This window comes from Hyperolius riggenbachi, chromosome 5 (genome assembly GCF_040937935.1).
Source record: "Hyperolius riggenbachi isolate aHypRig1 chromosome 5, aHypRig1.pri, whole genome shotgun sequence".
Taxonomy (NCBI): domain Eukaryota; kingdom Metazoa; phylum Chordata; class Amphibia; order Anura; family Hyperoliidae; genus Hyperolius; species Hyperolius riggenbachi.
Window position 1 is genome coordinate 83558688 of NC_090650.1, and position 24183 is coordinate 83582870.

Here is a 24183-nt window from a genome sequence, read left to right on the forward strand (position 1 = left end):
ACCCGTCTACAGGGACATCACATTCAGATACACAGTGGCCAGGCAGCAGGGCCAGCAATTATTGCTTTACAGGCACTTGATGGCGGGGGACAGAAAGACATGCCTGAAAGAACGGGGAAAAACAAACTTCAGCTCCTTGCTCTCCTGTGCATTCACTGGGGCTTCACACATACTTTATGACGGGGAGACACACATGCCTGTGATCAGAGCTGCGCCGTCCTCTCCTATCTTGTATCTTCTAGTGATGGGTCGTTCACAAACGAGCCGGCTCTAAGAGCCGGCTCTTTGCTGTGAACGACAAGAGCCGGCTCTCAGTTTTGAAAGAGCCGATGCCTCAGCCGCCCCACACAGCTCTGATTTGCTGTGTAATTAAGGGCGCTGAGGCATGCTGGGAGATGTAGTCCTCCTCCTGCAGCTTGTAGGAGTGTAGGGGCGGAGCAGAGCAGTAGCAGGAGGGATTGCCCCAGTCAGCGAAGCAGTCTGGAGTTGTCATGGAGATGGGGCGGGGCTTTTCCTCCGATTCTTAGTGGTGTCCAGTGATATTTAATGAAGAGCTAATTGAGAGCCGTAAGAGCCGGCTCTTTAATGGGAGCCGATTCAGAAGAGCCGATTCTCCGAGAAGAGCCGGAATTCCCATCACTAGTATCTTCATCTACCCCGCGGCTTGTAGAAGTTACTAAGCTTTCCCCGCCCCTCCACACTACAGACAGGAGCTGGGGGAGGAGGGCGGAGATAGCGTCCCTGAATGACAGCGAGCTGGCTGCACTGAAACAGCCGCTGGCTGCTCGCTCTAATGAAGTAGAGGAAAAAAAGATTGTTTCACAGACCAGGACAAACGGCAGCCGGGCGGGAGGGCAGAGTCAGGTGGGCGCTCCGCCCAGTTAAAAGGCTCTGGGGAGAACACTGGCTCTTAGGGCTCAGCCACACTATAAGCGCTTTTCTGAGAGCTTGTGATTGATTAGCGCTTTCTACGTGCTTTTTAAAAATCACTCCCGTTCACTTTCATTAAAATCACGGTTAAAATCGCGTAAAAATCACTGTGATTTTTAATGTACGTGAATGTGCAATTGTGATGATTTTTACACGGTTTTTACATCGATTTTAGTAAAAGTGAATGGGAGTGATTTTTAAAAAGCGCTCAAAAAGTGCTAATCAATCACAAAGCGCTCAGAAAAGCACTTATAATGTGGCTGAGCCCTTACCAAAAATTACTGAATATTTAAAACTGCTTATCCTTATATACCTTACTAGGTTCAAATGAAGCTAAGAATAGTTTGGTTAAGGCTAGGCTAACAGTGTGGCATTGGGCTGCGGTGTAACGACCGCATCATGACATGGAACGTCATTTTGCAATACCAAAGCAATGTGACGTTCAATGTGTGTCTGTTACGGTGTACTCAGTCTAAATGTGGTACCACAACGCATGCAGTGCTTTTCCTGCCTAACGCCCACATTAACAGAACAGAGAAGCATACTTTTTATTGACTCTATGCTTTACTGCATGCAGCGCAATCATGTGTGGCACTGGATTCTCGATCCATTGCATTCCTGCTGTCACAGGGAACTAGGGCTGTGGAGTTGGAGTTAAGGATTCAGAGCAATTTTGGGTACCTGGAGTCGGAGGTTTCATAAACTGAGGAGTCGGAGTCAGGAGTCGGAGTCGGGTGATTTTTGTACCAAATCCACAGCCCTGGTAAGTATTAGACTAAGGAGTCGGAGTAGAGAAGTCGGAGTCTGAACTATTTTGGGTACCTCGAGTCGGAGTTGGAGTCGGCGGCTTCATAAACTGAAGAGTCGGAGTTGAATGATTTTTGCACCGACTCCGCAGCCCTGCAGGGAACGCAATGCAACTCCCACTTTGAACCTAGATTAGGAATAACTTGAGATACAGAAGCAAGACAGGTCTTCTCAGTGTCTGCTTCAAGCCACGCAGCGTCTGCTTTGGGCACCGCCATGGACAGTTATGTTATTACGGCTATAGTAGTGCTGCGGGGAAAACACTTCAATTCGGGTGCTGGCAAGTGGCAATAGCTGATTGTTGTTGGGAACTAGGGATGGTCAATGAGATGCAAATAATTTCGAGTTGATGCGGGATTATGCAAATTTTGTATGCAAATTCATGTAGCTTGAAAATGGACTAATCAAATTTTACCTAAGCAGGATTTGATTGGTTCATGTTCAAGCTACAGAAATGTGCATACAAAATTTGCATAATTCTGCATTGACTCAAAATTATTTGCATCTCATTGACGATCCTTTTAGGGAACTACTTGACAGGCTGTTAATGGGCCATGCTGAGTTGAATTACATTTATATAGAAAATTTATTTTTGCATCACATAAAGCATTGCCAGAAAGAACAGAGCTTCTGACCCTTTAAACAGTATCCAAAAATCTCAGAATTGGGCTTTAATTCCGATAATACCTATGTATATCCATCATTGAGAACCCCAGCGTCCCTGAACCCGACAAGCTACGTCTAGGACTGCTTAGTTTCCATACTTTCATACTCTTATTATCATCCTACTGTGAGCCTGACCTGTCTCTGCTTTTACTTTGGTAGTGATTATCCCACACTGAAGGTGATCGTAATCTCAGAGACCTTGATTCTGAAAGGCAGCGTGTCCCACTACGGGCAAAAACGACCATTACATTCACAGGACTGATAAACAGCAAGGAGAAACGCGTAGCCTTCATGTAATACTTTGTGTTATGTTTACCTCTGTCAAAAACATCCATTCCTAAACCCTCAGGAGCATCATACCAAAAGAAAAAAAGATAAGCAAAGCTTGAAGCTAAGTGTAATAAATTAATGGCTATTTACAGAAGGAAATGCCAACATCAAATGAGAATTTCCGAGTGTATTACTACTAAGTATATGCCTCAAGAGGAAAATTATCAAGGTCAAGCTATTTATTCACAACAACAACGCTTTATTCTCCCACCTAAAGCTGAGGAACCATCAGTGAACTCTGCGACACTATTTACCGTATTTACATTCACTTCCTGTTCTGACAACACCTATGAATGTAGTGTATCATTATATCAACTAATATTGAATATCAAAAACTGCTACATGCAACAGGTGTTGCTAGTGGGGATCCCACCCCATTCTTCTGAATTACATCTAAAGCAGTTACTGTAATCTCAACAATAAAAATGTTTTGTATTTCCTGATATAATCATCTCTGTTTTCCTGTAAAAAGCTGGATAGATAAATTAGAGTTCTGGGCCCATATGCAATTAACCTTTTCTCTTGAGTTTTCTCCAAGGAGATAATTTTTCGTCTTCTCTTTAAACTACCGTTTTAGCAATTAAATGTAGGTGAAAAAGTACTATCAAAGTTATTTTGAGTATTTTCTTGCTTGGTGGTGGTTTAACCACTTTTCTACCACAGGTTTTTTTTACCTTTCAAAACCAGAGAAATTTTAACATCACGCTCCTCCCATTCATTCGTCAATAACTTTATGGCTACTTATCCCACTGAAATGATCTATATATTATTTTTTGTGGGACAAACTAGGCTTCCTTTGGGCAGTACTTTTTGCTAAGAATTATTTTTTTAATATGCATTTTGCAAGGAAGAAGAATAAAAAAATACTGAAAAAAAAATTCACCATTTCTTAGCTTTCAGCCATTGTAGTTTAAAAATAAAATGTGCTATTGTTCATAAAATAGACACATTTTATTTGCCCATTTGTCCCAGTTATTACAATGTTTAAATTGTGTCCCTAGTACAATGTCGATAATATTTTATTTGGAAATAAAGGTGTATTTTTTTTCACTTTAGTGATTTTTTTTTTATACTATAACGATAATTACAAGCCTTCATTTACAAAAGCGACAGAAATATACCCTCATGACATACATATTTTAAAAAAGTCCCTAAGGTAAGTCCTCGTTTTGTGCGAACGCGCAGAAAATCGCCAGAAAATGCTTTAAAAAATGCTGGAAAAAAAGCCCACCACGGACAAACATGCGAGCCGAACGCAATGCGAACAAGGCCTCAGTGTGCCTGTGGTGTGTTTTTTAAGTACAGAGGGTTAATGATTGCTAGTATGGAAATTGACTACTCCCCTCAGCACCTGCCATTGCCTTATTTAATTCCCAGTAGAATGAGCATGACTACCCTTTTGTTCTGTAGGAGGAAGATAGTTCACGTGTCCATCGCTGGATCCTAAAGGAGTGAGTCACTTTCTGCCTCCTCTCCCTTGAGCACTCTGCATGAGTCCGTTTCTCCCTCACATCCAGACCATGTGTACAGCATGCGCCGCTGCTGCTGGATGTGCATCATCTATTGACAAGTGCAGGAACCTGCTCCCTTGGTGGCTGTTAATCGTAAACCTTGACAAAGAGGTCCATAGTGGCTTCAATACATTGGATAGAGAAATATTTTGTTGTGTAAATAAAGTTTTGAAGATTATTTTTGGAGTATCTACCATTCTCTCTGCATGCCAATTACTGATAACAGTGAAGTCATCTACCTACTGTACATTACAAGCACCCAATCATAACAAACCAGCAATAACTAATAGGAGTGCAATCCTGAACATTTACTTGTATACAAAAATAAATGGAGAGCCCTCAATGGCGCAGTATGTTATGGTCATGTGGACAGAAACACTCTTCTTACCACTTCAGGTTTATAGCTTGAGACCCGGATGCCTGTGCCAGACTCCTGCAGGTACATCACTCCCACACTATAACCAGTAGCTTCAACAAAATGCAAACGGCACACAGTCGACTTCAACAGAATATCTGTATTGGCAGCATACAGCGGCACATGACATGTTTCGGGCGTAGCCCTTTCTCAGGTTATGTATTAAATAAGAATATCTCAATGTGAATGGATATTCACAAGGATGGGTTACCACAAAAAAAACACTGTATAGGCAGGAGGGGAGATTAAACCCAACCTTACTCAGTTGCTCTCTGAAGATCTGTGATAGGAGTTAAACCCCTCCACAGGGGTGGACAAGCTTGTAATTAGCAGAACGGAACGGAGGCGTCAGAAAGAATAAAATATGTTACAAACACTTTAAAAAGGAAGGTAGTGGTGGGGTGACCTTCCCATTGAAGACTCAAATTGTCTAGTTTAGACAAAAGCTTTATTGTAAACTCCACAAAAAATAAAAAGCAGGTAGAAAGGCAGTTGGCACTGCAGCAGTATGTAGTGAGCATGGAAGGGGATTAGGCAGGTAAAACACACCTCACCCACAGTGTTGTAACTTGCGTGCTCTAACCCAAGGGAAGTACATACATGGAAGAAGGAGAAGGAGCAGGAATGATCGGCACTGCAATGTACATTTATTCTTCAAAAAGTGAGGCACAGTCCGAATGCATAAATACACAACAGTGGTGCAGCATACATGGACATACCGGTGCTCAGAGGTGTGATGGTGACGGTGGGTGCTGGGCACTGCTCACCTCGACAGAAAATAATAAGTTTTAAATCAGGATGATACCATTTATTGGCTAACTAAAATGAATAAGAATAAGCAAGCTTTTGGCCTTGCAGCCTTCTTCGGGCTTAAATCTTGTTTGCTTGCAGGCTGATGGTACAGACAGCTTTATACATGCAGTATCAAAAGGGAAAACAAAGATTTTTTTTCAAGCATAAATACATGTCATTAAGATGCCTTGAGTGAAACAGAACATTTAAATGGGGTGGGAGCTGGGAGGTTGTTAGCTGAGATAAGAATCCTTGTTTACACCATGCTCACAGACCTGGGAATTGGACTGACACAGAGGTATCGTTTAGCTGTATAGGCTGAGAAAGAGTTTAAATATCTTCAGCCTCATACCAATATAAAAAGTTGTTGTCCTTATTCAAGCCTTTGTCCACTGCTTTGAACCAATTTATACATTTTGTTTCTGCTATTAATCGATCATTTGACGTTTTGAAGCCACCCTTCAGGGCAGTGACACGAAAATCATGCATGCAGTGTCCGTTGGAACGAAAGTGTGTAGCAACTGGGAGTTCAGATTTGGTATTGTTAATAGTGTGCCTGTGTCCATTCATACGTTTGCGCAGTTTGTCCAGTTTCTCCCACGTATATAATACTGGGGCATTTAGCACACATGATCAGATATCCCAGATTGGTGGAACCACAGGAAAATGTGCCTTGTACTCTGTACTCCTGTTGTGAACCTGGTATTGTTAACCTGTCAGTGGAGTAAATGTGTCTGCAGGTCCCACACCCTTTTCGTCAGTAGGGTGATGTTCCGTTTTGTTGAGGCCTATTCAAAGAACTCCTGACAATCATCTGTCTTAGATTGTGTGGTTGCCGATTTGACAAGAGGGGAGATTTAGGGAATATCTTTCACAGTCTGTGATCCTTGCGTAAAATGGGATGAAGTTCCTTAGCAATCCTCCTTAAGATTTCCAGGTGTGGGTTGTAGGTGACAACCAAAGAGACACGGTCCTCTATCTGGTTTTGCTTATATTTCAGGAGTTCAGTCCTGGGGATGATGCTGGCTTTCCTGATTTGGACCTCAGCCATAGGAGGACTGTAACCTTGTTTATTGAAAGTGTTCTTAAGGCGATCCAGGTGCATGTCTCTGTCCATCCTGTCAGAACAAATCCGGTTGTACCTTATAGCTTGGCTGTAAATTATAGAGTTCTTAATGTGCTTGGGATGAAAACTGTCATATCTTAGGTATGTGGGACGGTCTGTAGGTTTGCCATACACAGACGTTTGTAGGTTGTTACCCCTGATGTATATGGTGGTGTCCAGAAAGTTAATCTCTGTGTGAGAGTAGGAAAGTTTCAATTTGATTGTAGGATGGAAGGCATTGAAGTTCCTGTGGAACTGGAGAAGATCATCCTCACTTGCGGACCAGATGATTAAAATATCATCAATGAAGCGGAAGTAGGCCATGGGTTTTATGCAACATACATTGAGGTATTGCTCTTCGATTTTGGCCATGAAGAGAATTACATACTGTGGTGCGAATCGTGAACCCATTGCTACGCCCATCTGCTGTCCAAATGTGAAATAATTATGAGTGAGAATGAATTTGATCAGTCCAGCAATAGGCTTTACAGGTATGCCCTGACCCTGAAGATATTTCCGTACAGGGACTCTACGTCCGTCGTGGCCAGTATGGTTCCCTCAGGTACTGGGCCGATGGCTGTCAGTTTGTTCAGGAGGTGGGTGGTATCCTGGATGTAGCTGGGTCCTTTACAGACAAGAGGTTTCAAGATGTTTTCCAGCCACCCTGAGATGTTCTCTGTAAGAGTTCCGCTCCCTGAGATTATGGGCCTGTCTGGGTTTCCCTCTTTGTGGATCTTGGGAAGCATGTAAAAGCAGGCTGTTCTAGGCTCTTCAAGGATAAGGGACCTTACATGTTGTCTGATGTTTGCAGGCAATCTGTTAACCATCCTATTGAGTGCCATCCTGTAGCCTTTTGTGACGCATTTCACATTTCACAGGTCTGTAACCCGCTTCCTCAGCCGATTAACAAGAGCAACAGCATTAAGCTCTCAGTAGGCAACTGAACATTTGACACTATTCTAAAGTATGCATTTGTTTACCCCTCTCCTTTTCTACTCAGTATTATGTGAACATACGCACTTTCTAGAAAAAAAACATCCTTCAATGCGGTTTAGAAGGAAAAACACACTGCAAGTGTAAACTCAACATGATGGCAAGCATTTACAATACATGCAAAAACGCTTATAGTGTGAAGGAGCACTACGTTCTACATTCTTCTCCACTCCTGAAGGACTGTAGTAAACCAATCCCTAAGCATTTTACTACCTTGCCACATAACATAGTTACATAGTTATTTGGGTTGAAAAAAGACATATGTCCATCGAGTTCAAGCAGAGAACAAAGTACAACTCCAGCCCGCCCCCTCACATACCCCTGTTGATCCAGAGGAAGGCGAAAAACCCTTACAAGGCATGGTCCAATTAGCCCCAAAAGGGAAAAAATTCCTTCCCGACTCCAGGTGGCAATAACTGTCTTTCTATCAGATTTTATTTTTTTTCTACGCATTTTACTGCAAGTCGTCCAACAGCTCCCTGAGCAGCAGTCCCCCCATTATACTGGGAACATACTGTATATTTTCTTCAATACATTGGTCTTCAATACATTTTCCTGATTGTGCCATTATCCTGTGTGATATCATCCAGGTCATGTTTGTTGGAAAAGTATTGATTTTTGTTGTTTTTGCCAAGTTCATAAAATTGGTCTCTGCTGTGATTTTCAGAAAAAAAACCTCCTGTATTTATAGTTGAGCTTGAGAATTGCATCTGTGCTCTTCAGTCAGATAAATATAAGCTTTTGGCTTACAAATATCTCCATCCTTGCTCTATCTATTGTGCTTCATATAACTTCTTTCTGCCGAAAAGCTTGTTTTTTATGATATTGTCAGTGTCTTATCCTCGGCAGAACGTGTGGAGAAAAAAGTTATAAACAGGTTTAAAGGAACACTCCTCATTACTTTAACTGATATAAATATTTATTACTCACAGTGAAGAACACCAAGGTCTCTTTCATACAAGGAGCTGAAAGTGGTCAATGCACCGCCTGTCAGCTGCTCTCTTCCACCACCAGCCGGGCACTTGCGGGGCATAACTATAAATCATGAAGCCCTCCAGCAAGACTTTAATTGGACCTTCCAATGTTCATACCCTTTCCCTTCCCTACCCCTTGGTGACCCTCAGCCTGGGGGCCATCTTGCAAGGGTCATAAAACAAATGTGGACATCGTAATCTTCACACCCATAATAAGAGTAGACACAAAAAAACCTGTTCAGAAGGATGGACCCCTTTATCAGAGGAAGCGCAGTAGTAGTTAGGGTCCCCTCACAGCTCTGGTCCCCCCTGAAATAGCAGGGGCTGCTCTACTGTAGTTACACCCCTAGGCACTTGTTAGCGTTCGGTTCCATCGGCAGACAGGCACCCCCCAAAGAGGCACATTTAAGTAGGACATGTTGTGGTGCCGGGTAATGCCATCGCATGCCAAGTGTTGACAAGCACCATGTTGCAAACGCTGCCATTTGGTTGCATTTGAAATCCATCTGAATGGCCCTTGAGGGCAGCAGATGGAAAACTGGATGGCTAAACAAGCACACAATTCAGCCTCATGTCCAAAAGAGGCCTAATGTTCTCTTTCTGTTCCTCCAATGAAGACTATTCAGGACAATCATACAGCTGCTACACATTAGGTGAAGGCTTTCTGTCTCCAACCACTACAGCACCCTTCACTGGATAAAATTACTAACTAAACTAAATTAACTCACATGAGTAATTTCCTAATGGTAGATTCACACAACTTTTCTCATCAATTTTCTCACCTTAGATGTTTATTATCTTATCAGTATAAAACCTTTGGAAGCACCTAATGATAAAAAAATACTACAAGTAAGGTGATGGAACTAATATTTTAGTTAAGGTATATCTGACTCGAGACAAAGCTACCTAGGTGAAGCATAGAGGTATGTTCATTGTGGATCCACATACCTCTGTGCGTTGTCCGTTCCTCTTCTAGCCCATGCTAGAGGGGGGCCCCCTCCCTGTAATAACTCCATGAACAATTTGACTTTCACTGAGGTCAAATTTTTAGACAGGAAGAGGCAGGCTTACTGCACTGTTCCCTCCTATCACCTCCCCATTCCCTCCTATTAAGGGGAGTAAATGGGGTGGGGCAGAGGAGGGAATGAGAGGGTGATAGGAGGAAACATCACATTAAGCCTGCCTCTCCCTGTCTCAGAATTTGGCCTTAGCCAAAAATCATAATTTTCAAGGTGTAATTATGGAGACCAGTGGAAATAAGTAGAGGGACGGACAATGCACAGAGGTAAGTCAGGTGTACTTAGTATTGATAATTAGGGATAACTTATTTTGGCTGTTTTTTTTTCCTTTGCTTTGAAAATGCTAAAAGGTTCATTTGTAGATAAGGTGAAAAATAAGTAAGGAAAGATCATTTATAAGGTAGGTTTTGTGAATAATTTCGGAGTAACCAAGCAGCTCGGGGTGACCCAAACCACTAGGAAAGTATAGGGGGCTAAAAGAGACCGAAAAGCCCTCCTACTAAAAATGCTTGGTGTGATTTGCCTTCTTAAAACAGAAGGAAACTTTCCTAACTTGCACCACCTAGAATACAACAGGTAATGTGGGCGCTACATTAATTGGGCACTGCCATAGGTGCCCAAACAAAGGCGCAGTCATTTGGGTGGCAGAGACACTAGAGACCTCCAACTAGCGGCTTGTGGGGGCGATAGCACTGGAGGATAGCACTGGAGATCGGCTACTGTAAAGCCGGATTCTGTAAAGTTGGCTACTGTGTTAGTGTTAAGCAGAAGTAGGGGTAGGTAAGTAATAGGCATAGGTAGAGAGTAGATTACAGTTAGGCATATATAGGCAGATATAGGCATATATAGGCAGAATGTTTGTGTGATAGGATAAGATTAGGTTATAGTAGAATTTCGATAACATTACAGATATTCTACTATAAGGTACATCTCGTGCCCAATTTAACATGTGGTGCTTGTAAATGTATGCTACATGGAAAGGTTGCAATAGATATGTGAATTCTACTATCGTCCAGAAGAAACATGGAAATATGGTCAGTATGTTAAACGGTACCTAAACTCCAATTATTATTATTATTATTATATTATCATTGATTTATAAAGCACCAGCATCTTCCGTGCCGCTGGGCATCTTCCGTGGCCAATGAAAGCAATGGACACGTTCCCTTCACAAAGATGCTTCCATACAGGCATTTGTGGCCTTATTTACTATTAAGCGTCTCCAAGCATCTTATAATTTAAAGAGAAACCGTAACCAAGAATTGAACTTCATCCCAATCAGTAGCTGATACCCCCTTTCATCCCAATTAGTAGCTGATACCCCCTTTCCTATGAGAAATATTTTCCTTTTTCTTAAAAGGATCATCGGGGGGCTCTGTATGGCTGATTTTGTGGTGAAACCCCTCCTACAGTGTGACAGTTTCCTGTCTGTGAACCTCGTTGTATTGTGGGAAAAAGCTGTTTATAGCTGTTTCCAACTGCCAAAAAAGCAAGCAGCATCTCTTTCCACTGACATCACCTGCCAGCAGTAAAAATGTCACTATGTGATAAATGTCAGAATGTAAATCAGGGAGAGGAAAGATTTTACAATGGGCTAACACTGACTAAGTCATTTATACATAATTATTGTATAAATGAGGCACTTTTTTATTACATTATTTTCACTGGAGTTCCTCTTTAATGTCATCTCAAAGCTGCTCCATTTGAGAAGTCAATCCTGGGTTGGGTTAACGAAAATCAGTCTTATCACCCGAACGACAGTCTGTACACACGCCCGATTTGGCGTTCGGACGACTGAACGACGGGACGTTCAAACGACCTGTCGTTCGGAAAAATCCGACGTGTGTATGGGCCTTTATGAAGGTATCCACAATGATTTTATCTAATGAACTCAGACTATCCTGGCATTGTTTAAGAATAACTCCCGGGGCCTGATTTACTGAGATATCACCAGAGATCTCCAAGTGCTGTATGTATCTCCACTGGGGATATCTTCAATGATTAAACAAACCTGCACTCTGATTGATTAATAATTGTCTGCTATTATGTGATTAGAAACACTAAAAATAGAAGTAACACGGCAAAAGAAAAATTGATGCAAACACAAGTGGTTCTCTTTCCCACCTGCTGGTTAACTAAAAAAAACCCAAATCAATCGGAAGGTTGAACTTTCCTAAAGACGCAAGCATTTATTAATAAGAAAAAAATAATAATAGTAGAAAATACATCAAACCAAATATAGCTCACAGATCTCCCCTCACACACAATCCACCATCCACACATACAGTAGGTGTCCTGGAAATCACAGTCTAGTCTAAAATGACAAAAATAATATGTTGAAAATTATTCTTAAATTGTTCCTATACAAGTCAGTGAGCTTTCTCGTTCAAAATAGCCAGAAACCTACATGTATCAATATTTATCAATTAGTGTGGAGCAAATTCTAAGTGATACCCTATCTCAAATTAATTTTCCTCAACCATCAAATTACATTTAATTATCTCAAATTCCATTTCTTCCTCCATCAAATTCAGTTACTTCAATATTTCAGAAATATCAAATGCCGCTGGTGGAATACCAGTAAAATGATCGATATCCCATAATTTAATTCCGATAGTAAAATATTTTACTAACACCTAACCCTGTCCTCACACGAGCCCTCCTTCCACGGATGCCTAGCCCTAGAAACCAATGCAAATTATCGGTAATCGGGCACCTAGGCAGTAAGATGGGCACCCGATATAGATAGTAGCAACTACATAGGGAATAGCGATTGCAGCTGATAACAGGATACAAATAGCAGTCATCTGGGCACCAGGTTTAGTGTTAGGTGTGGCATGGGAGGGGGAGGTGTTAGGCACTAACGGCACCACCCAGCCACCAACTCAAAGGGTGGCGGTGTTACATGTACCCACCCGTGATTGTTAAAAAGATTTTATAAACAGGCTGGAAAAGATTCCTTACCTCAAGTACTTGAATACAGTGTTGGCTGTGGACTTTACCTGTATTATGTGGCCTTCTTTAGAAGGTAAACAGTTCGCATTGAATAATTTTGTGTTTTTTTTTTTTTTTACTTTTTTACACAATTTGGCAACTCCCTCCTACATAAGTCCCGTGTGTTCAGGCCTTAAGCAAGACTAACAGGGAACCCAAAGCTGAGCTCCAGATAACCTGTATAGAGATGGGAAAAACATGCAGAAGGATGGAAAGAACGCTGCAAGACGACTCCATCCATTCCCATTTTATGGCAAACTGTCTAGACTGGAGCCACTATTACTGAAAGTAAAAGAAAACAAACATAGAAGCCCACTTGGTGTTTGGGAAAAGTCATCTAAATGGCTCTCACACTGAGAAAATAGCAATTCTCTGATAATGTAGAAATTGCTGAAACTCTGCACTTTGTCATTATAGAGTATTCACGGATGTGCAAAAATGAATTTCAATTAATTTAGCATAGGTTTCCAAAACAGCGAAAAGGGAAGCAGCCTAAAAATTACTTTCAGAATGCCCTGTTTACGGATGGCAAAAATGGTCCATGAGATAATAAGAAATTTTAATTGATTCTGGTTTTGTGTTAATTTTATACAACTTGGAAGTAGGCAAATCAAATGTTTTGATTGGTTAAATGCTAGGCTACATACAATTGCCCAAAATTAACATAAAATTTGCCTCAACACAAATTATTAGCATCTCATTAACTATATCTGATTGCTGCTACACCACATGCCCAATCGACGATGCAACCAGTTTCGGGTCAAAATTGGTCACGTGTATTGACTGGACATGCATTTATTGACCGAACATGCTGCAAGATATAGGGCCAACATGCTCCATCGAGTGCACGGCGGTAATGGCGTGCAATATCGGGACAAGCACTGAATGCGATGCAAACCCTGGTGTCACACGTTATGCCACATGGGATGCGTTTATGTGCACGGAGGTCAGAGCGCGGATCCAGCGGCCGACACCGACAGATAGAGTATACTGCACAGGGCACATTTTACATTAAGGCGGACAGTGCCGAAGACAGCGAGGCGGCGGATGCAACGTCGCAAGGCCGATTCCAGAGAGATTTCATGTTGAAATCGATCGGAAATGGCCCTGCGGTGTATGGGCAAGCAACAGATATTTCTCCAATTAGAGAGATCTGTCTCTTGGTCATTCTGCCCATACATCGTCTGATGTATGGCCAAATTTACTATACTGTTCTATTATCAGATTACAACTTAGGTGTGGAGAACAGACATGAAGAAAGGCTGTGAACAGAAGAAAAAAATGAACAGGAGGTGTAACAGCAATTAAAAGAGATTTTCTCCAAAGAGAATTACACTGCTTGGAAGTCCAGTAAAATTATCTGGGAGTGTAGTTTATTAATAGGCTTAGGACAGAGAAGCGCTGTAATAATACAGGAAGAGATGAGAACCAATACTTCGCAATGCATGACATTTCAGGTACAGCTGGAGATGACAACACCATTACCAACTCCTCTAAAAGACAACCAGCGAGAATGATAAAAATGTGAGACCAGCTCCGGAACAAAGCGAGAAAAGAAGACCAGCATGCCACTATTTCACATTTAGTCCAAGTGATGTAGAAAGTGCAGCAAAATAAAATGAACACGTGTTCACTTGAATCACTTCAAACGTCCAATCAGTCTAAAATAAACTAGATTTGCTCCTTCCTTATGTACTTATTGACGAAAACAAAAGTTTGTTATACTATCACAAGTAGTATACCTAAACTATAAAGAATTCAATATAGTATATATAGGAAGTGACTTTTGGGCCTTAGCAGGTTGTCTCTTAGGGCCCGTTTCCACTATCGCGAATCCGCATGCGTTGCCCGCATGCGGATTCGCACAGTCAGTACAAGTGGATGGGACTGTTTCCACTTGTGCGTTTCCGGGCACGTTTTTCTGTGCAGAAAAAATCTGCAGGGTAGGGGCCTCAGAATTCGCCTGCGTGTGGAATGCAGGCGAATCGCACGCAATGTATTTAATAGGGAAATCGCATGCGTTTTCCCCATGCATTTTTTGCCGCGATTTCGCATGCGATTTCGCATAGGTACCCATGTTAATTCACACAGGCAGTGACATGGTTAAAATCGCATACAGCCTTACCTATGCGAAATCGCATGCAAAATCGCGGCAAAAAACGCATGCGGAATCGCACCCGCATGCGATTTGCCTGCGGTGATTCGCCGGCGATTTCGTAACGCTATAGTGGAAACGGGCCCTCAGGCCCCAGGCTCTAAGAGGAATCACGTCTAGTTAACCTCAGACTGTATATCTTTTCTTACTCAATATACTACTAAGATATGATGTAAAATCCTAACCATGCATAACTGATTACTCAAAATGCTTATGTATACGTATTCTTGGTCCAATGTATTGAAAAACTTCAAACTTATATGTATATGATTGTACATATGGAGATAACGATTACTTGCTATCCTTTTGCTATCCTCGGCTCTGCCTGTTCAGTAAGCCAGCACCTATTCAGTAGGAGACCTTTGCCAAGTCTCCCTAACACTGCTACTGCTTATAGAGCGCGCCCTAGTGGCTGCAGCTCTGGCGCTTTGAGTCCGCCAGGAGAAAAGCGCAATATAAATGTTATTTGTCGACTTGTCTTTTTTTTTTTTCTTAAAAACCCAATAAAAAGCATTGAAATACAAAAAAATATCAATAAGGGCCTGTTTCCACTACACGCAGATTGGATGCAGAAAAACTGACTCCAATGAATGCCTATGGGAAAATCTGCATCAGAAAATCGCGTTTAGTGGAAACAGGTCCATAGACATTCATTGTAGTCAGTTTTTCTGCAACCATTCTGCATCCAATCTGCGTGTAGTGGAAACAGGCCCTAAAGGAGCCCATACACTGGTCGATTTCAGCCATCGATAGATCGATTCTATAGAATCGATCGAACAGAAATCGATTCTTTCAAATCTATCAATCGATCGATTTGTGGCCGATTTCGATTGATTTGATCTATCTGACAGGATGGAAAATCTTTCATTGGTAAGCAACAAGGGTTTTGCTTTTATTTCATGCTGCCGTGCATATGCAAATTAACACCTTATGCCAGCATACATTATTAGTTTGTTATACATACAATGTGGCTGCACCTATTGCACAGGTACACTTACATTTTATGTCAGGATACACATTTATATCCCGGCCGATGATTTGATACTTTATCATGTGAGTTAACATGTTATATTTTATAATAACACATGTATGTAACCACACTTTGCATGCTTATATAATCACAAACTAACTGAAGTTGACATCTTCTATACAAAATTACATTGGAAAGTGATGTACAGTTGATGAAGAATTTATTATATAATTTATTATGGATTATGTAAATTTCTGTTATGCAAATAACAATGCATAGTGTCAACGATTTGTTCCAAGCGTCCCCTAGCATTGTTTTTTCCTCTATTTTCCCCCAGTGTTCTCCATACCTGATTGCCTGATGAAGTGGGATATTGGCCCGTGAAACGCGTTGCATACTTAGAGATCTTTTAAATAAATGTTACTGTTATATTAATAACGGTTTATTCCGTCTGGTCATTGACTTACCTGAGGGAGGTGAGTCCACCCACTTCACTCTTTTTAAACAGATTTTAATCGTTTTTATTCTTTGTTGGCGCCTCTGTTACTCTTGTTATATTGAGGATGGAAAATCTAGGTCGATCTGCTGCTGGCAGCAGATCCATGGCCCATACAGTTGCATTGGATCTAATGCTGAGAATACACTGTTAGATCTGGCGGCTCAATTACCCGCCGGATCGACTCCCGCCGCGTCCCCGCGGCTGCCCGGATCGATTCCCGCTCGTCCCCGCGTGCGCTTCCTTATCTTCCGCTCGATTTCCGCTATTGTCCGCCCGTGGGTATTGAGCGGGGAATCGATCCATGCGGTGATCGGACATGTCGGAAATTATCAATCAAGCCATCAGCGGCTCGATTGATAAGAATTATCGACCCGTGTATGCCCAGCATTATGGTCCAATAATGCATTAAGGTAGATTTCCAATATATTTCATTCTGAAATCTATTGAAAATCTGCTCCTGGTGAGTGGCACACATCAGATAGATTCCTGTCAGATTCAACTTGACAGACGTCTGACAGAAATCTATCTGATGATCGAATCTGCTGCAAATCTATCAGTGTATGGCCACCTTTAGGCTGCATTGGAGTAACCTTACGGCTTATCTACTGTGATTCCCCCTCAGTGTCCCAGCGCATTCACAGTATGTGCACCTGCTGGGCCCATACACAATTCACTTTTCCTCCTGAGTTTTCTCCCAGGTGATCTTTTCAAACTTGTCAATAAAATGCCTTTTAAGCCACCAGCACGCAAGAAAATACTCAAAATAATTTCGATATTACTTTTCCACCTAATTTTTGGTACCTTTTCATATGCAGAGTGCTTCCAGCAGGCAGAGCAGAGCTACAGGAAGATGGCGTCCGAAGCCTTGCACTGGAGACTATTTGTGTCTCCAGTACATCCTCGCCATCTTCCCATAGCCCTGCTCTCTGCCCGTCAACACGGGACTTTCTCGCCTCGAGTGACAAAATGTCTAGAGGCGCCCCTGGAGGGGGTGGACGGGATTATAGTCACTTATTGGGAGTAGCGATGGTCAGTATATTTTCTCCTAGGATATCATTGTTCATATTTTGTTTAAAATAACTTTTCAGCACTCTGCAATTGTAGGTAGGTGAAAAAGTATGGTCATTATTATTATATATTATAAGTATTTTCTTGCTTGTTGGTGGCTTAAAGGGACTCCGAGCTCAAGTAAAAAAAGAAAGTTGTACTCACCCGGGGCTTTTTCCAGCCCAGTGCTGGTCGGGAGGTCCCACGACGGCGTCCTGGCTCCTCTCCTAGTCCCCGCTCCGGAATGGCTGACCGGCCGCAGCCCGGGCGACACTCTGCTGTACGGCGCATGCACGCTTTAATCGCGCATGCGCAGTACTTTCACGCCGGCCGCCGTGATGACGCGAGGCGGCCGGCGTGTGATGTCAGCCGCGTCATACGCGGAAGGAACAGCCTGACACTCAGCAGAGTGTCGCCCAGGCTGCGGTCGGTCAGCTATTCCGGAGCGGGGAGAAGGAGAGGAGCCAGGACGCCGTCATGGGACCTTCCGACCAGCACTGGGCTGGAAAAAGCCCCGGGTGAGTACAACTTTCTTTTTTTACTTGAGCTCAGAGTCCCTTTAAAAGGCTTTTTATTGACAAGTTAAGAAAATATCACCTAGTCCGGAGAAAAAGTTAATTGCATATGGGCTAAAAAGGTGTGAAAATATTACCTAGGAGAAAACTTCGGAGTAAACTGAATTGAATAAGGGCTTTTTTCTCCCAGCTGATATTTTCACACCTTATCAATAAATTTCCTTTAAAACCCCCAGCAAGCAAGAATCCTCTTCACGGTACTTTTTCACTGCTAATGGTGCTTTTCAACTATAAAATGCTGAAAAGTTATTTTGAACAGAAGATAAAAAAAATATCTCCAAGGCGAAAACTTAGAGAACAAATGAATTGAATAGGCGCCATCATGTCAATCCTCTCACTTTAGTAATTCAGGTTTACTGTGCAATGAGCATGTCTAGCCTGAGGTAAGCTGCAGGGAGAAAAGCAGAGCCAAGAAACACTTTAGGTCTTACATTGAGACTTCTGTTTTCAGTTAAGATAAATGAACACAATCATGTCATGGTGCTCAGGCATCAAGAGACCCAATGCCATATTATACATGCAGAAAGTGCTGCCCAAACACAAAAAACAAACAAGTATGAGTGCACTTAGAAACATAGAAAACCGGCTCCACATTTCTACCTGATTAATAATGAAATCATAATGCAGAATCAGTTTAATGAGATTAGAAAGCCCCCTAGGTGTTTATTGCTTACAGATCCCTCTTCACGCAACTTGTATACTGTACTGTCAACACACTATTAAAGAGAATCAGAGATGAACGTTTTACACAAAATAAACATATCAGTCGATAGCTTGTAAAGAATAAATGCTCTACCTGATAATTTCGCCTCTCAGGTGTGCCTTTTTTTAGTGTTTTTTATCTATTATTGCTCCAGGAAAAATCAAATATGGCCACCGGCTCATATTCCTTCTGTTTCCGGGTTATGAGTTGTTCTGGATGTGCTGTCTAGGCTGTATGAGACTAGGCTGCTATCTAGGCTATATGAGAAAGGCTGCTGCAGCCTTTCATATGTGTGCTTTCATTTTGGTATGATGTGCAGCTGCCTGTAGGAAGTGTCTCTCATAGGAATGAAACTGCAGTCATCGTCATTATCCACAGAGCACACAGATCATATTGCACATATTGTTTCCACACTTGTCTGTTTCAGAGCTTCTCTCTCAGCAGAAGCAACGCCTCCATTGTCATCACAGCTCTCAGTATGCAAAGCAGGAAATCTGAGCCAGGAGGTGGCAGGCTTGGGCTTGAAAAGACTCCACAGAAGAGTGACTCAGCTATAATGACTCCAGGTCAAACCTAGACTGAGCCAGTCGGGGATTCTTATCACTGCTGCTAATAGATTAATTAAGCAGATAAGAATGAAACTAAAAGCAGGGTAGGTGTTCCCACTGATAAATGTAATAAAATACATGACGGTGCTTCGTCTCTGGTTCTCTTTAAGCGAGAAGAAAAGCAGGTCTGGCACTAGTCTAATGCTTCAGTGAATATTTAATCCTATAGGTACAGTAGGGTTACATTAGAGAGTACAGAAAGACGGTCTGACAGCCGTTTCGTAGGTCTCCCTGCTTCATCAGAGGTCATAACTTTTGGCCTCTGACGAAGCAGGGAGACCTGCGAAACGGCTGTCAGGCCGTCTTTCTGTACTCTCTAATGTAACCTTACTGTACCTATCGGATGAAATATTCACTGAAGCATTCGACTGGTGCCAGACCTGCTTTTCTTCTCGCTTACTGGATGAATCTACTCATTGGTGGTGAGCACAGTTGAGCTAGCCTCAGAATCCAATTGCCTTTTATCCAGCATGCGTCGAGTGCCAGTCACTCTCTCCTTCTACCTGCATAATACTGTCTACACACTATGCACCAATCCTTGAGCACTAAATAGATCCTTAAAAGCACAAGAGATAATAGGGAGACACTGATCATGTAGTAATGGGAACAATAAGGAAAGTTACAAAGTATATGCTATAGATGTACACACACTTTAATGATGATCCGTAAGTGACCCACCTTCAGAACATGGTAGAGCCACTAAACACGTTTACTTCTGGGGTCTTAGTAGACATCTATTGGCCAATTGTCTTACTTGAGTGAAAATATATGGAAAAATTATATATATATATATATATATATATATATATATATATATATATATATATAGTGAGGGTCATGTCTAGGAGAACTCACAGAGAAGCATGTGATTTGTTTGATCAGCTGACATGTTCAGCTGACATGTTTGCAAACCTCTGATTTGCTATGATCACATCCTGCTTTAGCATGTGATCATGACCAGCAAATCAGTTAGTAACATATCTATCACCTGACCAAACTGATCACATGCTTTTCCATGAGTTCCCCTAGACATGACCATCACTAACCATCATCACCATCACAAAGGTTTCCCACGCAGGGAGTCTGGAAATATTCAGCTACTTTATTTATTTACTTGAGGAAAACAGAGACAGCTAATCTCCAAGCAGAGCTCAAATTAGAAAAAAAAAAAAGAGTTGCGACAACTTGGAGAGGGAATAGCATTTAACGCCACCGCTTACTTTCAGCAGGCGCAGGAACAGACATCTTTTGGCTTAACCCCGCACCAAAATTTGTCTGTGGCGCATTTGAATGTATGCAGGAGGACACTCAACATTATTCAAAAAACAGACATCACTTAGGAATAGTTATTACACCCCCTACACAAAGTTAGAGTTTGCAGCTCTCCTTCAAACATCCTCTGTGGCCTAATGGGACCCAGATGACCAAGCGGTAATGAGCATTTGCCTCCTCCCCCTCCAGTCAGCAGACCCCAACACACTTTCCTGTATGCCTATACTCACAAGGTAATATGCACATGTATTATACAACATTATAAAAAGCACAAACCACAAAAAGCTTCTGTTGCATTTGCCATGAATCAACAATGGACGCCATATAAGCCAGAGACTAAATGCTTTTATGTCATGCTTTTACACGCACTCAAGATAGCTAGCAAGATTAAAGTAAGCAAGAAAAAGCAGTAGATGCACTACACTGTAGGGAGATTACCTTATACCCAGAAAGGGCTTCCCACCTACAGTCATTATACATGTACATTTTTACTTTATTCCCAGCAGGATATCAATAAACATGAGGACCAGCTAACTTCGTGAAAAATGCAACTTTCATTGGCGACAGGTCATAAGTATGAAGCTTTCCAAAGCTTTTATTTGGATTACATATGACTGCAAGGGCAGCTGGATGCCTACAAAAATACAGTTCATGTGATGGCAATGATACTGTATACACACCCAGCAGCTGGGAATTTTCTTTCAGGGCCCTTTTACACTTAATGGGTTGCGTTTAGTTGTGTTGAGTTGCATCGCATCCCATTTGGTAAATGGGATGCAACGCAAAGTAACACGACACAACTCAATATAACGCATTAAGGGTAAAAGGGCCCTTAAACATTTGAAAGTACTTTGATTTTATTAAAGAAAAGTTCTCATCCATAAGCTATGTTTCAATGCGATCCAGGTGAGGCATGCAGAGATTTGCAACTTAAAGGAACCAAGCAGGTGATAAAAACAGAATTTACACTTACTTGGGGCTTCCTCCAGCCCACTGTAGGCCGCGAGGTCCCCGGCGTCCTCCTTTCCTGGTTCCAGTCCTGACTCCGGTTACAGGACAACTTTGGCCTGAAGTCGTCAGGTCTGCTTCCTGCTTGCGTGGATTGCGGCATTACGGTGGCCAGCTACGCGTCATCACGTCGGCCGGCGTGGGAGTCCTGCGCATGCGAGGTTCTCTAAGATTGAACTGCGCATGAGCAGGACTCCCACGCCGGCCGGCGTGATGATGCATAGCCGGCCAGCGTAATGCCTAAGTCCACAGAAGCGGGAAGCAGGCCTGACGACTTCATGCTGAAGTTGTCCTGTAACCAGAGCCGGGACCAGGGAAGAAGCCAGGAGGATGCCGGGGGACCTCGCGGCCTATGGTGGGCTGGAGGAGGCCCCAGGTAAGTGTGAATTCTGTTTTATCACCTGCTCAGGGTCTCTACTTTACTAAAATTTGGGACATTTTCAGCATCACTTATGTTCTTTATACCTTCCTAGTGGTTTTGGATCACCATGCAAAAAAAGGCGCCAAGAAATGTGGGCTTTGTTTATAAAGTATCAGGCAGCGCAGAAGTTTTGCCACCCAGTAGGTGCCTATGTTAAAACAACTACAAAGGGAAGACGGACGCTACTTTATTAGGTGCCTCCAGTACCAAATTTCCCTTTATAGCTGGAATTAAAATGGGCACCAATGGGGCACCCAAAGTTCTGCGGATCCTCCAGAGCCTACATTTCCCATAACCATCACCATACCATATCTAGGGTCTTCCTTATGTTCTTTAAAGACCTCCAGCACAGGCCGATTGCAATAAGTCAAGCCCAAATATTTTGAAACCTTGGAAACCTTCTGTCTCTGAGGACCCCTGAGCTATGGTACAAACTTTAATGGTACTATGCCATTTCTGATTGGTCGCTATGCAATATAACCTTTTCTTATGACCAACACCCATCATGTATTGTATACATCTCTAGCAGCTTTATGTTCTTTACAAGATATAAGGTAAGAATTCTCAACTTACATTTTCCTCAGTTCCGGACTTCTCCACAATAACAGCTGGCAGCAGAAGTCCACTCGGTGAGGTTGGATTAGAGTAAGTTCCAGCTCCTCCAACCAAAGACACAACTCCATTGCAATCCACTGAGCTGTTCCTCTTGCCATTCTGTGTGTAGCCCGGAGTGTTCGGAAAAGAGTTAGCGCTAGTTTGGCTCTGGATACTTTGGCGTCTTCCAGTACGTGGAACCAGCAGAGATCCTCTGTGACCGTCGCTGGCATTGCTTACTTCATCATCTGCAAATTCAGTCTCCGAATAAAGGTCTCTCTGCCGAATTCGAAAGTTAAATATACTCCCTTGACTTATCCTTCGCTTAGCCGAACTTGGCCCAAAAGCAATCCCCAGAAGAGACTAAAAAAAAATAACAGAAAAAAATGAAATCAGAAGTTACATAAAGCCTCATACACGCGGTAAAATTTTCCATACAATCGACCGGTGATCTGATAGGAAACTGCATCGTGTGTAGATGTCCAAATTGTTTCCGATTGATTTTTGCGTTGATAAGTACCCAAAATTGATTAGAAAATTGATCCCAATCCGATCGGATCACACATAAATTATCTAATAGATCCGTCGATCTGATGGAAAATTGTATCATGTGAACCCAGCTTAAAGGGGCACTATGGTAAAAAATTATAAAGTTTTAAATATGTGCAAAACATAAACAAACAAGAAGTATGTTTTTTTCCAGAGTAAAATGAGCCATAAATTACTTTTCTCCTATGTTGCTGTCACTTACAGTAGGTAGCAGAAATCTCACAGAATCGACAGGTTTTGGACTAGTCCATCTCTTCATGGGGGGATTCTCAGGGATTTATTTATTTTCAAAAGCACTTAGGGAATGGCAGTTGCTCTGTCCAACTGCCAAAAAACTGTGTAGCGAGCAGAAAAGCTGGCCAGCATCATTGTTTAAATACTTTAGGGAATATCTTTATAAAGGATAAAAGCCTTGCTGAGAATCCCCTATAAAGAGATGGACTAGTCCAAAACCTGTCACTTCTGTCAGATTTCTACTACCTTCTGTAAGTGACAGCAACATAGGAGAAAAGTAATTTATGGCTCATTTTACTCTGGAAAAAACGTACTTCTTATTTGTCTATGTTTGCACATATTTTACATTTTTACAATTTTTCGCCATAGTGCCCCTTTAAGTTAGAGAACTGCACCTGATTATTTAAATGCTACAGCAAACCTGAGGGAAAAAAAACCCTTATGATATAATGAAGTGTATGTGTAGTACGGATAATGACTAGTACATTAGTAGCAAAGAAGAGTATCATATTGTTTTCCAATACAGGAAGAGTTTAAAAAAAAACCTTCAGTTGTTATCTATGCAAAAGAGCTTCTCTGAGGTATTCAACCCGCTGGGTCCAATACTGTCCTGTGATCTAAAGCACTGAAACAGCCAGAAACAGCGAGAGGCAACTTGAGATAATGTTCTACTGCAGGAAAGTTCAAAGGGTCATTATTTCTGCTGTGTTTTATGGCTTAAAATGTAGATTCTAAACTGCAAATATGACAGAATGATGCAATGTTATAAAAAAAGCCATATAACTGAAAATAAAAATATGAGGCTCCTTTCTTTGCTACTAATGTTCTATTCTTTACCCGTACTACACATACAATTCATTATATCATACGTTTATTTTTTCACTTCAGGGCTCATTTCCACTATAGCGAATCCGCATGCGTTGTCCGCATGCGGATTCGCACAGCCAATACAAGTGCATGGGCCTGTTTCCACTTGTGCGTTGTACGGAGCGTTTTTGTGTGCGGGGAAAAT

General features: G+C 42.0%; 1 protein-coding gene across 1 annotated transcript in view; it reads right to left on the minus strand.

Moving 5' to 3' along the window:
- LOC137518281 (sodium channel protein type 5 subunit alpha-like) overlaps positions 1–24183 on the minus strand; it is a 455983-nt gene that overhangs the window by 288550 nt on the left and 143250 nt on the right. The window contains exon 11 of the mRNA XM_068235926.1: positions 22368–22751. Coding sequence (XP_068092027.1) covers positions 22368–22751 — 384 coding nt within the window. The remainder of the gene's footprint in view (positions 1–22367; positions 22752–24183) is intronic.